Source organism: Lipophrys pholis, assembly GCF_963383615.2.
Source record: "Lipophrys pholis genome assembly, chromosome: 6".
Classification (NCBI taxonomy): Eukaryota; Metazoa; Chordata; class Actinopteri; order Blenniiformes; family Blenniidae; genus Lipophrys; species Lipophrys pholis.
Window position 1 is genome coordinate 31993609 of NC_137629.1, and position 13004 is coordinate 32006612.

Genomic DNA, 13004 nt, shown 5'->3' on the forward strand with positions numbered 1-13004 from the left:
CATTGTGTCCCAGTTCAGTTTCAAAGATAAGACAAACTTTATTGTCTGCTCCACGCAGTGACCCACATTTTTCTTTACGGGGCCCCGGACAATAAAATACAACACGTATTTAAAACACACTTAAGACACAAGTACAGGAAATGTTGAAAAGAAACAGAAGCCGATGAAAAGAAAAATGAAAAAATAAAATATGTGCGCTCCAGTTTCTTATTTCATTTTGTTCAGAGTGGCTATTTCAGTTGGAATGAAGGACGTTTTTGTCGATGTCTTTGTGGGGCTTTGTAGCGTCTCCCTGATGGGACTAACTGGAAGGAGTGTTGGAGAGGGTGAGAGGCTTCCTCTGTGATCGGGGTGGCTTTCCTGATCACAGAGCGGCTGAACAGTTCTGAGACCTAAAGAGTTTTAGAAGCAGAGAAGCCGAGTGTCTTTGTCTCTGTTAGCCTCAGAAAATGAAGGAAGCATGTAAATGTAGAAGCCAAATGTTGAAACTCGGTGCCACAGGTGGTGAAGAGGTCATAAGAAGCACAGGAAGAATTAGTTTCATATTCCTTAACGCTCTTCTATCGGTGAGTCCGTCCATGCTTATTATTACAGCCTCGGCGGCTTCGTTCAGCCGCTGCCACTCCCTCCCTCTGCAGCACAATCATAATAAACTGTCATTTGGAGTCACAGTGAGCGCACCAGGTCAATAAAGTTAGAAGAATCATCCGATTTCTACTGTTCACTCTGTAAAAGTAAGATTGGAATGGTTTGTTTCAAACTGAATAACTACAGTTCAAGGTGTTGTTGCACTGAACATCCAAATCAGTGAAGATTTAGGCGAAGTGAGGCGACATCTTGCTTCCTATCTCACACACACACACACAGACACACTCGCATAAACTTTAAAAACTAAACTGCAGCCTTGTTCTAATATCTCACATTTTCCTGTTACCGTACTTTAAATTCAAAACATGAATACAAAACAGTCCAATATGACCCAGAACTGTCACGTGAAAATGTTTTCCCAAGTGAAAGAGCAAAATATTACATACCGACGGCCAAACAAGTCTCTTTTATTCTTCTGTTTACATTCATTCTTTTCATTCACGTCTGGTTCAATTTAAAAGTAAAACTGCGCTGTAATTTCTGCAGGTTTGTACGTGTAGCAGTAATGTAAATGTGGTTGTGACTCCAGAGTGTCTTGTTGAAAGAGCTTGGATAATTACCAGGTGGGAAGTTTCCATTTCCCAGTTCACGGCAAACCCATAGCACCAAGTAGTGCTGCTTCACGATGACTGTCTGAGTCCCAAAGAATTTATACACACTTGCTTTACGTTGTCTTTTCACTCATCTGATTATAACCATTTCTATAAATCTTCAGGATTACAAACTGAAGCCCATTTCTTTGAAGAGATGCGAGGGAGTGGTGTAATTTATGCATTAAGTAACACAATAACAAAAGTTTTCTTAGGAGAATATAAACACCTTTTTGGAAAATTTCTTTTTTTTTTTTTTTTTTTTGCCTGAAAAGCAAAATCAAACACTTATTGTAAGAATTTGTCTCAAACTGTGTCTGAATAAGATAATACAGCGTCTGTTGAGTTAAAATGAGCAGTAATGGCCACAACACACGTTTCTATGATGTCCACACACAGGAGAAAGAGTAGTTAACTACCATTTGCTTTGAGTAACTAAATCTTGTAACGCTCCCCGTCAGAATTCCAAGTTTGACCATATTCAAATGCATTTTTCCATATTCCCTTTAAAATTGCATCGAAAACATGAGTTTGGTTTGTTTATATGTGCAGTGATTGTAGCTCAGTTTGGTTGGGACTGGACTGTAATCGGTTTATTGGTATAGTCGTGACATCTCCGCCACAATCGGTGGCCATCTCCACTTTTTCTACTTCTTGATATTGTCCACTTCCTGTAACAACGTCACCGACCAGTGAGATGGTGAGTAGCAAGCCAGCAAGTACAAGTCCACATATTTTTAATCGATCTCTGTCCACTGAGAGAGCAGGAAGTGTGTTTGTGTATTCATCCTAATAGAAAGCCTCATCAAAGTGTTTACCGAGCTGGTTTGTTCTGTTTACTAGCTTTTAGTCTTCTAGTCTCACTAACACAGTCTTTGTTTTTAATGCTCGGACACATTGACTGTGTTGGATCCCACTTTAAATCCCCGTTGCAATGAAATACTGTGGTAAAACCTTTCAAACAGGCAACTGAATAGATGTTGAACAAAATGCTCGTTGGGGGTATGATTCTTCCCGGCTGAGTGAAAGTGGCCCCCTCTCACCTGAGCACTAATAGTGTGTCCCTCCCTCCACAGCCGTCACAAGCACAAACGTCACCGCCACATTACAACACTTTGCTTGGTCAGCCCCGTGTGAAATGTCCTAGCTTTTGTTCGGCGCTGCGCGTCCTGTAATCAATCATGGCTGCCGGGAGAGACGTGCTATGCAATTGTCAGGGCTGGAGCTGTCGTCGCCGACCTGCGTGTTGTGACAGTGTCTGTCGGGCAAAAAGCACCAGACACCTCTTCAGTCGTGTTGCATCATGCAGTCAAAGGGGAGACATTTACTTTGGCTCACGTTCACTTCCAGCTCTTCAGAAAAACACACAAAAAAAAAGAAGTAGTGAGAGTCGATAGTCGAGCTATTAGTAGTAGTGGTAGTTTGTCATCCACTCTAGTATCTTTTTATTTATTTTTTTTTTTTTATGAATTTATGTGTTCGTGTAAACAGCTTCTGACCTGAGTGCTCAACACCTCACCTCTATTCTGTAGAAAATTTGGACTCTGCAAACCACTGCTTTTTATTTTAAAACAAAACATCCATCCAACTTAATTCACAAGTACCTGAGGCTGTTTGAGTCAGAAAGTCTGTCCCAGACTTAAAGAAGAGGAGCAGTGCCACCTACTGTTCCCTTTCCCACTCATCGATAGGAATGAATGTCAAGTGGACATAAGCAGCTTCAGTCAGTTCAATATGTAATGAAGTACTCATTGGATAATATCAAAAACAAGAGCTTTCCTTCAATCAAACCTATTACAAGGTTACTCAACAAATAAAACCCTCAAAACTTTTTAAACATACAAAACAATGTCCAGAGAAGTAAAACCATCTTTTGCTCCGTCACTCAGACAAAATAAACACGCTTGTCGCATTTTTGGTTATCCTCATGAAATATTAGTAACGTGCTTTATCTCAGAACACTGAAACAACAGTTAAATCTGAACAGCATCATTCTCGTGATTACATATCAGGACTAGTTTAGGTCCACTTTAGGTTATGACTGCATGTACAGTGATGCCCGGAGGTTTCAGTGAGAGAATGAGTCAGCGAGACTAGAAACAGCACAGCAGCACTACACGTTAGACTGAGAGTCAGAACTAGAGGCTCTAATACTCTCTCATAAAAACAGTGCTGGAAAAAAAATGTAGAGCTTTTTCTTCACCACACGTTACAGAACAGACACAGCTGCTACTTAGCCTGAAGCTCGGCGTGGGACTGCGTCTCCAAGGTAAAGTACAATTCAGGACATTAAGACGTTACTCAAACTGCACCCAGCGCACTCGTTGCAGGTCGAACGCATCGCTTTAAATCTTGAGTGTGGAAGAGCTGGGTCAAATCCCAGTCGCCCTAAACACATCCAGCATCAAAGACGAGTCAAGTCTCCGGAGTGAGTTGCAATGACTTAGAAGTGACTTTTAAAAGCCATTAAAAGGCAAACTTTTCACTCATTTATTAATAATAATAAAACCTAAAGGGAAAGATATAAATATCAGCCATATTTCATGAGTCATAGCTTAAAAATTTGTCTTAACAGTTTATAGTTCCAGCTGGATTTCAATAAGAGCTTATCAAATCTCATTCAGTCCTAATGCCTGTTATTGCAATGTTGTTGTTTTTTGCCAACAGGAACATGAAACATGCCTGCAATGTGTCATTTTCCCACTTTTTTTGTTGAGTATTGTGAATAAATAAACTTTTCAAGTTATCAGATTTATCAAGTAAGAGTTGCCTTTTCAAGGCAAAAATGCAAAACACATCAGGGTTTTTGTGGATATATGAGAAATATAAAGCAGAAGTGTCACGCTTTGTCATTATTTACAGGAATCCTCAAATTCTTTGCAAGCAGCAACTTTTTCAAGTATTCTTTCATGGCCACTGTCAAAGAAATAGAACTATTAGTGATTTCATATGGTATTGAACTGGTGTTGTTTTCCTGTGTCCTCCTTCCTCACACCGTTCACCTGCATGTCCTCGCTCACTGCCCTCTCTCCATCCTCAGCATCCTTTCCCCATGTAGTTATTATCTCTCTACACACAATACATGACCAGACATCTCGTCATCATCTCTCCTAATTTTTCGTTGTACAAATCAAACCCCCTCTGTCTGTCTGTTTGCGTCGCAGGGAGTTCTTCTAGTGTACGATATCACCAACTATCAGAGCTTTGAGAACCTGGAGGACTGGTTCAGCATGGTCAAGAAGGCCAACGAGGAATCTGACATTCTGCCCGCAGTCTTCTTGGTAGGCAACAAAAGTGAGTATAACACAATCACTGACACGAGGCACAAGAGCTTTCTTTTATCATCAGCCATGTCAGTGATTTAAAAAAAGAATCCATACATTAGGCTGGTTCTGACTGGCGATTTGTTCATATGTTGACCATTTTTTCCACCTCAATGAAACAACCAGACGGTGTGGTGCATGTATGGCGTGTATATGTGGAGGAGTGTGTGTTTGATGGTAGCAGACGTGTTTGTTAGAGCAGCACATAAGTGATTGGTCTGATAAGAGAGCCGATAACAGTGAGAGAGTTTTTTTTCAGAGCGATGGGGAATGCTGATGTTTGTGAACTCTTGGGAGTGTCTGACGGTGATTTAATATCCCCGGGCCAATGGATCCAGGTTACTGCTTATCTGCCCCGTCCTACCTCCCAGCCAGTGCCCCTCTGCTCCATGCACCCTCCCTCCCTCCCTCCCTCCAGTCTGAGCCCACTCTCCTGTCCGGAGTTGTCGGTTAAGGTGAGGAAACTGGACGTAAACCAGACGGCTCTCCCCCTATCAGCCAGAACCCCCAACCCCCCCCCGAACATCCACAATAAGGACCAATAATGACGAGTCCTTCCAAACATCCCCGAGACAGAGGTGGAGTCGTAGCTGCTGCTGTGTTATGGTGAAGAAATGTGTGTGTGTGTGTGTGTGTGATGGTGACTGTCCACCTTCCTGTTCCATGATGGACGTTCATCAGAGTGGTGCCTGCTCACAGGAAGCTCTCACTAATGTTCCTGGTCGGGGCCCATAGGTCATGCTTTAATTCTCCTGTCTCCAGCAGATTCTCTCGTCTTTGCATCCATTGCGTCTTCTAATGCGCCGGCTTTACTGACGGGCGCCTCTGTATTTAGGCTAGGGTTCGGGTGTGTGGACGACAGCCATATTTAAGCGGTGTACATCCCGCTGTCAGGCTCCTCAACCCCCGACTCAACACACTCACTCTGTCTAATGGCTCGGTTGCTGAGAACGGCCCATGTGTGTTTTTTCTGTTCCTACACTCTGAAAAAAGAAAAACAAAACCCCACACAGATTGCCCCTGGAGGAGCAATCAATTACCTTGCAGGCCTTTATGAATCCCCGAACCCTCTCATGGACTCTTGTTTTCAAGCTGCTTGTAGCGAGTTAGTCAAGAAATCTTCCTGGAAATAGTCACACCTATACTCTGAGTGTTTGTTCGCCAAAGATAATATAATCTCTTAAGGTATTGTAGCGTTTCTCCTTTTCTTTACGCGCATTAACAATAATCTGAAGACATGACCACACGGCCTTCTTTTGGGATTGGAGTTCAGATTTCTTTTAAATGGTTCCCATGATGCCAAACTGAGTGAGGCAACATGTTTGTGACAACCGAAATAGAAGTACAGACATAACAAGGAGCTTGTAAAAACACTTCAGATTTATTTCTCTGTGAGAGCTCGTCTTAGGGGAGATTGTGGTGTTTCACCACTCAGACATTTTTAGTGTTTCCACTTCGATAAACTGAAGGTGAACACTGGATGGAGATGTCATATGCAGTACTTACTTTAGTTGGTGGTTACAGCTGAAAGAATTATATGTATGCAGCTGAAAGTTTCTTTTTCCTTTCGATATGCTGAGCGACCTGTTAGAGTCTTATAATGTAGGTTGTTTTAAGCATAACTTATAGGCTATAATCAAGGGCTTTCCTTGGCGTATTTCTTTTATTTTGTTTTTAAACGACCTCAGGTTCACATCCCGAAATTATACATCGGAGCAACAAGTCATCATTGTTGTCGTTTTTCTTTTTTAAATGCAGAACTGACAAATGTGTGGGAAAATGTTGACCAATGGGAGAAAAACACTGTAACGTTGTCAGGCCCCATTTACACGACAACGTCTCAAACGCATCGTTTTTGCATTTTCGAATAAACCCAAAACAAGAAAACAAGAGTCAGGACACAACACAATGAGAAGAGAACGAGAGAACAGGTCATTCTGACTCTCTGATTCAGTCCAATGACTGATTCACTCATTAAGTTCATCTGAAGTTACATCTGTTAGTTGGTGGTCAAATGGTGGTGGACACCCTTCATTTCTGTCTGTTTGAGTTAATCAGTCATTGTTCAAGTAGATAACTGCTCCTTGGAGGGGGAAGCACTTTTTGCCGGTCATGCAGAATGCAGCATAACACCTGTTCGCAAAAGAAATTGATTATTGAATGGTCGATAATGTAAAGAAACAGCAAAAAGAGCTGGGTTGAAGAACCCTGTGGAACTCCATGTTTAACTTTAGCCGCAGCTGAAGAGTCATCATTAACATGAACGAAGTGGAATCCGTCTGATAAATGTAATTGAAACCAGGTTAGTGCTGTACCTTTAATCCAGAAAAGCTCCCGTCTCTGTAGTAGGATGTTCTGATCAACAGTGTCAAATTCAGCACTGAGATCGAAGAGGACAGGAACGGAGACCAGTCCTTTGTCTGAGGCCATTAGAAGATCATCAGTAACTTTGACCAGAGTGTCTCTGTTCTATCGTGAGCTCTAAATCCTGACTATACTGTACATACATATCGAGTTCACCTTAGACCTGACTCCTGGTTTATTTTGAATGGATCGTCTTTACTCAGTGTAAATGATCCACCGGACCAGACAGGGTCCTGAACGTTGTGGTCCCCTCCTCTCCTGGTCTGACTGCCCTCCTGTGCCGCGTCACTGCCGGGAAACAGCGTCTCCTTTCTTTAGCCGGCTCAGGTTAAGTGTGCTTGTTAAGCACTAGTGCCCCCCCCCCCAACACACACACACACACACACACACACTGCCCGCAGCCTCGCTTTAAATAATGGCACCACTTGTAACAATTTGGAGAGGAAACCAATGAAATGTTTTATTGAGGGGAACACATATGTGCATACAATTACTTACGCAGTCGCAGACAGACACTGTGAAGTAATCTGACACACTTGTGGACTTTCTGACAATATGGGTAATGGAGGAATGCTAAACGCTTGGTCTGTCCAAACATACTGTAACTGTTTAAATACAGTGCTGCCTTGTGTACTTCTATACATTTCACACTAACTTTGCTTGCATGCTTTATGTTCTTAAAGGAGTCGAAATGATTAATTTTGCTCACCATGTCAGATGCTTTCGATCTTTTTGTGACTGTTCTTTTGAAGTCGATGAAAAAATAAAACTATGAAGAGAGTTTCATTAACACTAGTATATTTTAGACTGTTTAAGTGCAGTGACATAAATCCAGCATATAACTGAGTCCATCATTTTAAAATGGCATATGTTACTGTCCAGATTTAGTGAACATTTTTCTTTTCTGACATTAAGCCTGTGTCGTTTATCAAACCAATTTGTTTTTATTAAGTGGGGATTGCTGGACCCCTGCTCGCTCCCTACCAGTCACCCTTCCCATCAACAGTGCTCTTTCCCTCAGGAACCCGGGACGATCCATCATGGGCTTGTACAGCCCTTATTTGGGTGACTTAAATGGGTTCAGTTCTCTTAACCCCTCCTCATCACTCATGGGTTTCAGCTCACAGGTTCTAACACTGTTCTCTGGTGATCCACTCAGGCCTGCCATGGGAAACCTTCCCCTCAGCAAACCGATAAGGTCCCAGCTCAAAGACAATTCATACTCTCACCTATATCTGACCTGCTTTTCTCCTCTGCCCCGTGGAGTTTCTCCCTTTCTTTCTTCAACCGTCTCACAAACTAACTTAGTTTTCATCCTCGTGCAAACATCAACTCCTTCACTCAGTAACTAATTCACTGTTTGAAAAGTATTTTTGCGTCTTTAATTCTTTGACACAAATTTTAATATCAGTTAATTCAACAATAAGTTACCCGAGTGAATGCAACATGTAGTTTTTGAAAGACTCAATTTATTAACCAGTTTCTGTAAAGATTAGTTCAGTTTTGCTCGTCACACCTAAGGCCCGATTACCTTCAGTGGTGTAATCAATAACAGTTGGAGTACACAGACATTCAGATGGACAGGCGACCAAGTTGTATTGTTATTACAGTGACTGTCAACTATTAAACTATCAAGACCCAGGAGAATGTGGACAGGGAGTCATGACACTCTGGAGGAAACATCGTTGTTATTATCCATCTTACTTACTTAAGTGCAGAAGAACTATTTACTACGGCCGGTGTGCACGCGCAGGAGCAGCGCTGTGCCGTCTACAGGGAGCCTGACTGTTTTCAGAATATTTAGTTCCCCCCCCCCCCGTTTCCACAGAGACTGACTAGAGACTGACAAAGAGAGTTTTCAAAAAGTTCCACCTCGGAAACCATTTTCAAAAAGTTGTGTTTTCAGTGACTCTGACCGCCGTTGTCATCTAATCTGACCCCCCTGTTTTCACTTGAAAGTGTTGTTGTATAAAGAGGTCCTGAAACATCTTAAAAAGTAACATATCATGTCTAAATTCATGAACAAATGAGACACAAAATCAGCCCAGATATAGACAAGAAACTTCACTACTCCGGCGAACCATAGTGAGAGCCATTTTACACAGAAGGCGAAAACACAAGAGAGAGAACCAGTGGTTTAACTGGCCGGTCGAACATCAACGACTCATCCAGCAGGTTACAAAACAACCCAGAGAAAAGCTCAGAGGCCCTGCAGGCCACACAGGCCTCCGTTAAAGTCAGCGTTCATGATTCAACAAAAAGATAAAAACCTGGGCATAAATGGCATCTGTGAAAGAGTTTCCAAGAGAAAACAACTCCTCACAAGAAGAACACAAATCCCCCTTTCACATTTGCCAAAAACGTCTTGAGGATTCCCAAGAATTTTGGCAAAAAATATCTTGTGACTCGACCAAACAGGAGTGGAGCTCTTTAGAAAGTATGCATCTCATTCCTTCTGGTGTGACAGTGACACGGCGTTTTAGGAGAAAACGTCAAATACTGAGTGTGGAACTTGGTTGGCGATGTGATGGTCCTTGGCTGTTCTGCTCTTCGTAACTTCAAGCTCAACCGCACTTGAGTTTGATCCGAAGCAATTCAGCAAATCCACGACGGAGTCGCTCCAAAATACCACAAATCTACATGAAGGATATGATGTTGGGACATAAATCCGGATGAGATGCTGCAGTATTATTAAACAGACTGTTCATGCTGGCAGCCCCTGCAGTGTGTCTCAATAAAACATTACTGCAAAGAGGGGTTGGTCAGAACTGTCCCTCACTGATTTAAAAGAGTCACTGATAGTAAACACAAACGCTTTAGTACATTTAGTTCAGTTATTAACTCTCGGGGGAATCGCTTTCTCTCACTCTCTCTACATCTTGTACACTCTCGGGTTGTCTTCAATAATCCAACTTGTTTCATATTTTGAAACCGGTAATCTTGACTCAAAAGCCAAAACAGAAGAAATGTGTGAGTTCACGGCAGTGTACCGCCTCCTCATGTCTGCCTATCTCTCACATGTGTACTCTGCTGTAGCTGCCTTTCCAGCCAAGTCTTTTCATTGGCTCCGCGTCTCTGTTGTGTTAAACAACATGCGTGTGTTTGCTTTCTGCACGCTACAGCCGATCTTGCTCGCATACCGTTCGCCGTCGCACTTCTCTCTCTCTCTCCCCCCAGTTTTCCACCCGCGGGAAGTCGAAGCGAAACGCCGATCTCCCCCAACTCTTAGTTCTTCTGAAGCATGTCCTCGCCACCAACATTGTTGGTTCTGAGTTGTTTGCCCTCTTGGCGTGCCCCCCCCCCCCCCCCCCCCCCCCCCCCAGCTCTCTCACCCCTGTCACCTCCCTGCCCCTGTAAAGCTGCCACACTTCCTGTCTGTTCAGTGTAGGCTTGCACATTTCTTAATAGAGAGATGCTCAGAAGTCCGGGAGTGCAGAGGAGCTCAATGCGCTTCTGTTTTTGGTTTAGCTCAAAAAAATGTTTTTCCTGGCTCAGCCCACTCGTACTTAGGTCCTCTTACAACAAACTAAAAGGTCCTAATTGCCCCCAAGGGGAAGGTTTAGCCACAATAGACATGTGGTGGGACAAAAGCCCAGTGCTCTTACCCCTCCCCAGATAGGAGGGATGAACACGTCAGCAGTGTCTGTTCTGCGCCGTGGGTAGCACGACCACAGTTTGGACGCTGTAAAACATTATATATACAGTCTATAGACCTGGTGAAGCACGAGTATGGTCCGGTAGAGATCTGGAATGTTTACAGCAAATCCAGTGTTTCCTCTTTCTCTTTACGTTTTATTTAAAGTTTCGGCTCCAAGTCGATGTGAGTATCAAATTGTTTCAGTAACCGCGCTGGCTCGAGCCCGCCGTCTGGAAAAGGTAGGAAATAGAGATTTGGGTCACAAGATACAGAGACGAATGAAGAATTACGGCTGTTTTACGCCGACACGTCAGTGTGGAATTACAATCGTAGATGCTGAGACGTGTAACCACCCGGGGATTCGAAAAATACTTCCCCGGGATCGTTCAGCCCTGTTCTGGTGGCTTTTCCCACACAAAGAAACGCAACAAGTGCCAATGAAGCTAAAAGAAGCCAACGAAAGATTTAAGAGTACCAGCTTTTGACCCCGCTCCAGTCCTCGCACTCATCTCTCTCGACTCTCATGCCTGTTGAAACATGGAAAGTCCTCATTCATTTTAGCCATCCATAAAGCAAATATTGTTGCACATGCAGTAGATGATCAGTCTTCGAATGCCTTCTTGTGTGGTAAGTCACGGGCCATTTGAGTTGCACAGCACAGCTTAGCCACCTGAGCGGAGTGCAGCCTGGAAGCCTCATCACACTCAGGCTGTACTTTATTTCTGCACGGCTCCACAACATTGATATGGAGGAATTCCTGGAAGCGGCTCTGCTCACACAGGATTGGCTGAATAACTGAGTGACGCAAATCGATAGGTGTACACTGTAAATACATGTGAACTATCGATAGTTTTCCTCGCCTTTCTGTTTTTGCTCCGGCGCCCTTTTTTTGTGACGTGAAATATCGCTTCTGTGTCAGATTTAAACTCGGACCTTGTTTGTTCAGGCGGCCATGAGCAGAACTCACTTTTCATGTCACGGTTCACGGCTGTGGCTCGAAGTCGAATATGTAAGCCGGTCCAACGCACCGTTGCCCCGAGGAAGACTTTATAATTATGAATGGAGACCCATCGCGATGCGGCACATGCAATTACCAAGGCTCCCCTGTACTCCGTGTAATTATTGTAGTTCATAGCTTGGCTGCTGGCTCACAGAGGCATGTAATACTGCTCTCCCATAAAAGTCCACTTAGTTTAACAGCGGCAGGAGCGCTCGGAGGACATGGCCGGTGAAACCCCCAGGCAGCGCCTTGTGCGGTCGGCTCAGAGCGAGGCCTTTTGTTCACTTTTCACGAGTCCTGCGAGCGCAGTAACCGGGCCCACACGGCACTCTGCCCCATGTTTTACTGTATCAGTGACAGCCTGCACAGCTACCGCTGGACACTCTGCTCCCTCACCCCCACCCCCCACCCCCGACTGCAGAGGACGACCACATTGTTTTACCAGCCGCCGCAGAGTATCTGATTATGTTTGAAAGTGTGAATGCACGTGTGTGTGTGTGCCTCTGCGCGTCGTTTCATGAGGAGCGATCAGGTGACAAGATGAGCTGTGATCAATGAGCTGTTGACAGAACACTTCTGACCTGGTGGAAAGCGAGTCCCCCGATGGTCCCAGCCCGTTTCAGGCCACCGGGAAGGGCGCCGCAGCACAAAGAGCGCTCTGTCTCCGTCAGGACTCCCCGAGGACTCCCGCACGGGCCCCGCTCACCTCCACAACACCCAGCCGCTAACAGCACTTCATCTGTCCGTACGCACTCACCAAACTCCCGATCATGTTATGATCTTACCCACAGCTTTGCATGGGCTGCTAGTTATTTGTAATTATAGCACCGCTGGTTTATATTCAGTTACACACTGTCTGAGGTCGCCGTGACACTGCAGGAGAATCCTGCAACTATAATTGCTGGAATTAAATTTCAATAATTATTAGTTTGAGGTGCTTTTGCTTTCAAAATAGATCTTTTTTTTTTTTTTTTTTTTTACTTTAAAGTTATTGTTTGATTCATTGCATTACTCTTTTTTTTGCCATTCCACTAAATTTTCTCTTAATAAAGTCAGATTTATTCTGTACAGCAGACATTTAACCAAGTGGCACAATTGTTCAATTTATTCATCATTAAATCTGTAGGAAAAGTGTAAAGCTGTTCCAAATTGCACATATTTCTTTATTTGAGGCCAAAATACAGATTGAAATGTCTTATAAAATATTTCTCACTTCGTTTCTTTACGAGGTTATAGACGTTTGCCGATACATCTCATTCAGTACTATATGGGTTTTGTGCAAAGAAAGGTTTCTAAACCTGCACTGTGTGTATTGTGTTTTGGGGACTACGATTAAATACTGCGTCACATCAGGTGAGCTCTTTCACTAACTGGAGGTCGGGGAAGCTTTTCCAAGGAAAACACTGTTTGTGTCAAAATACGAGACGTTAAAATCAATGCTT

General features: G+C 43.5%; 1 protein-coding gene across 2 annotated transcripts in view; it reads left to right on the forward strand.

Annotated features, from left to right (window-relative positions):
- Positions 1 to 13004, forward strand: part of rab28 (RAB28, member RAS oncogene family) — a 36710-nt gene that overhangs the window by 12931 nt on the left and 10775 nt on the right. For both annotated transcript variants that reach the window (XM_080465057.1, XM_080465056.1), the window contains exon 4: positions 4403 to 4532. In XM_080465057.1, the coding sequence (XP_080321183.1) occupies positions 4403 to 4532 (130 nt within the window). The remainder of the gene's footprint in view (positions 1 to 4402; positions 4533 to 13004) is intronic.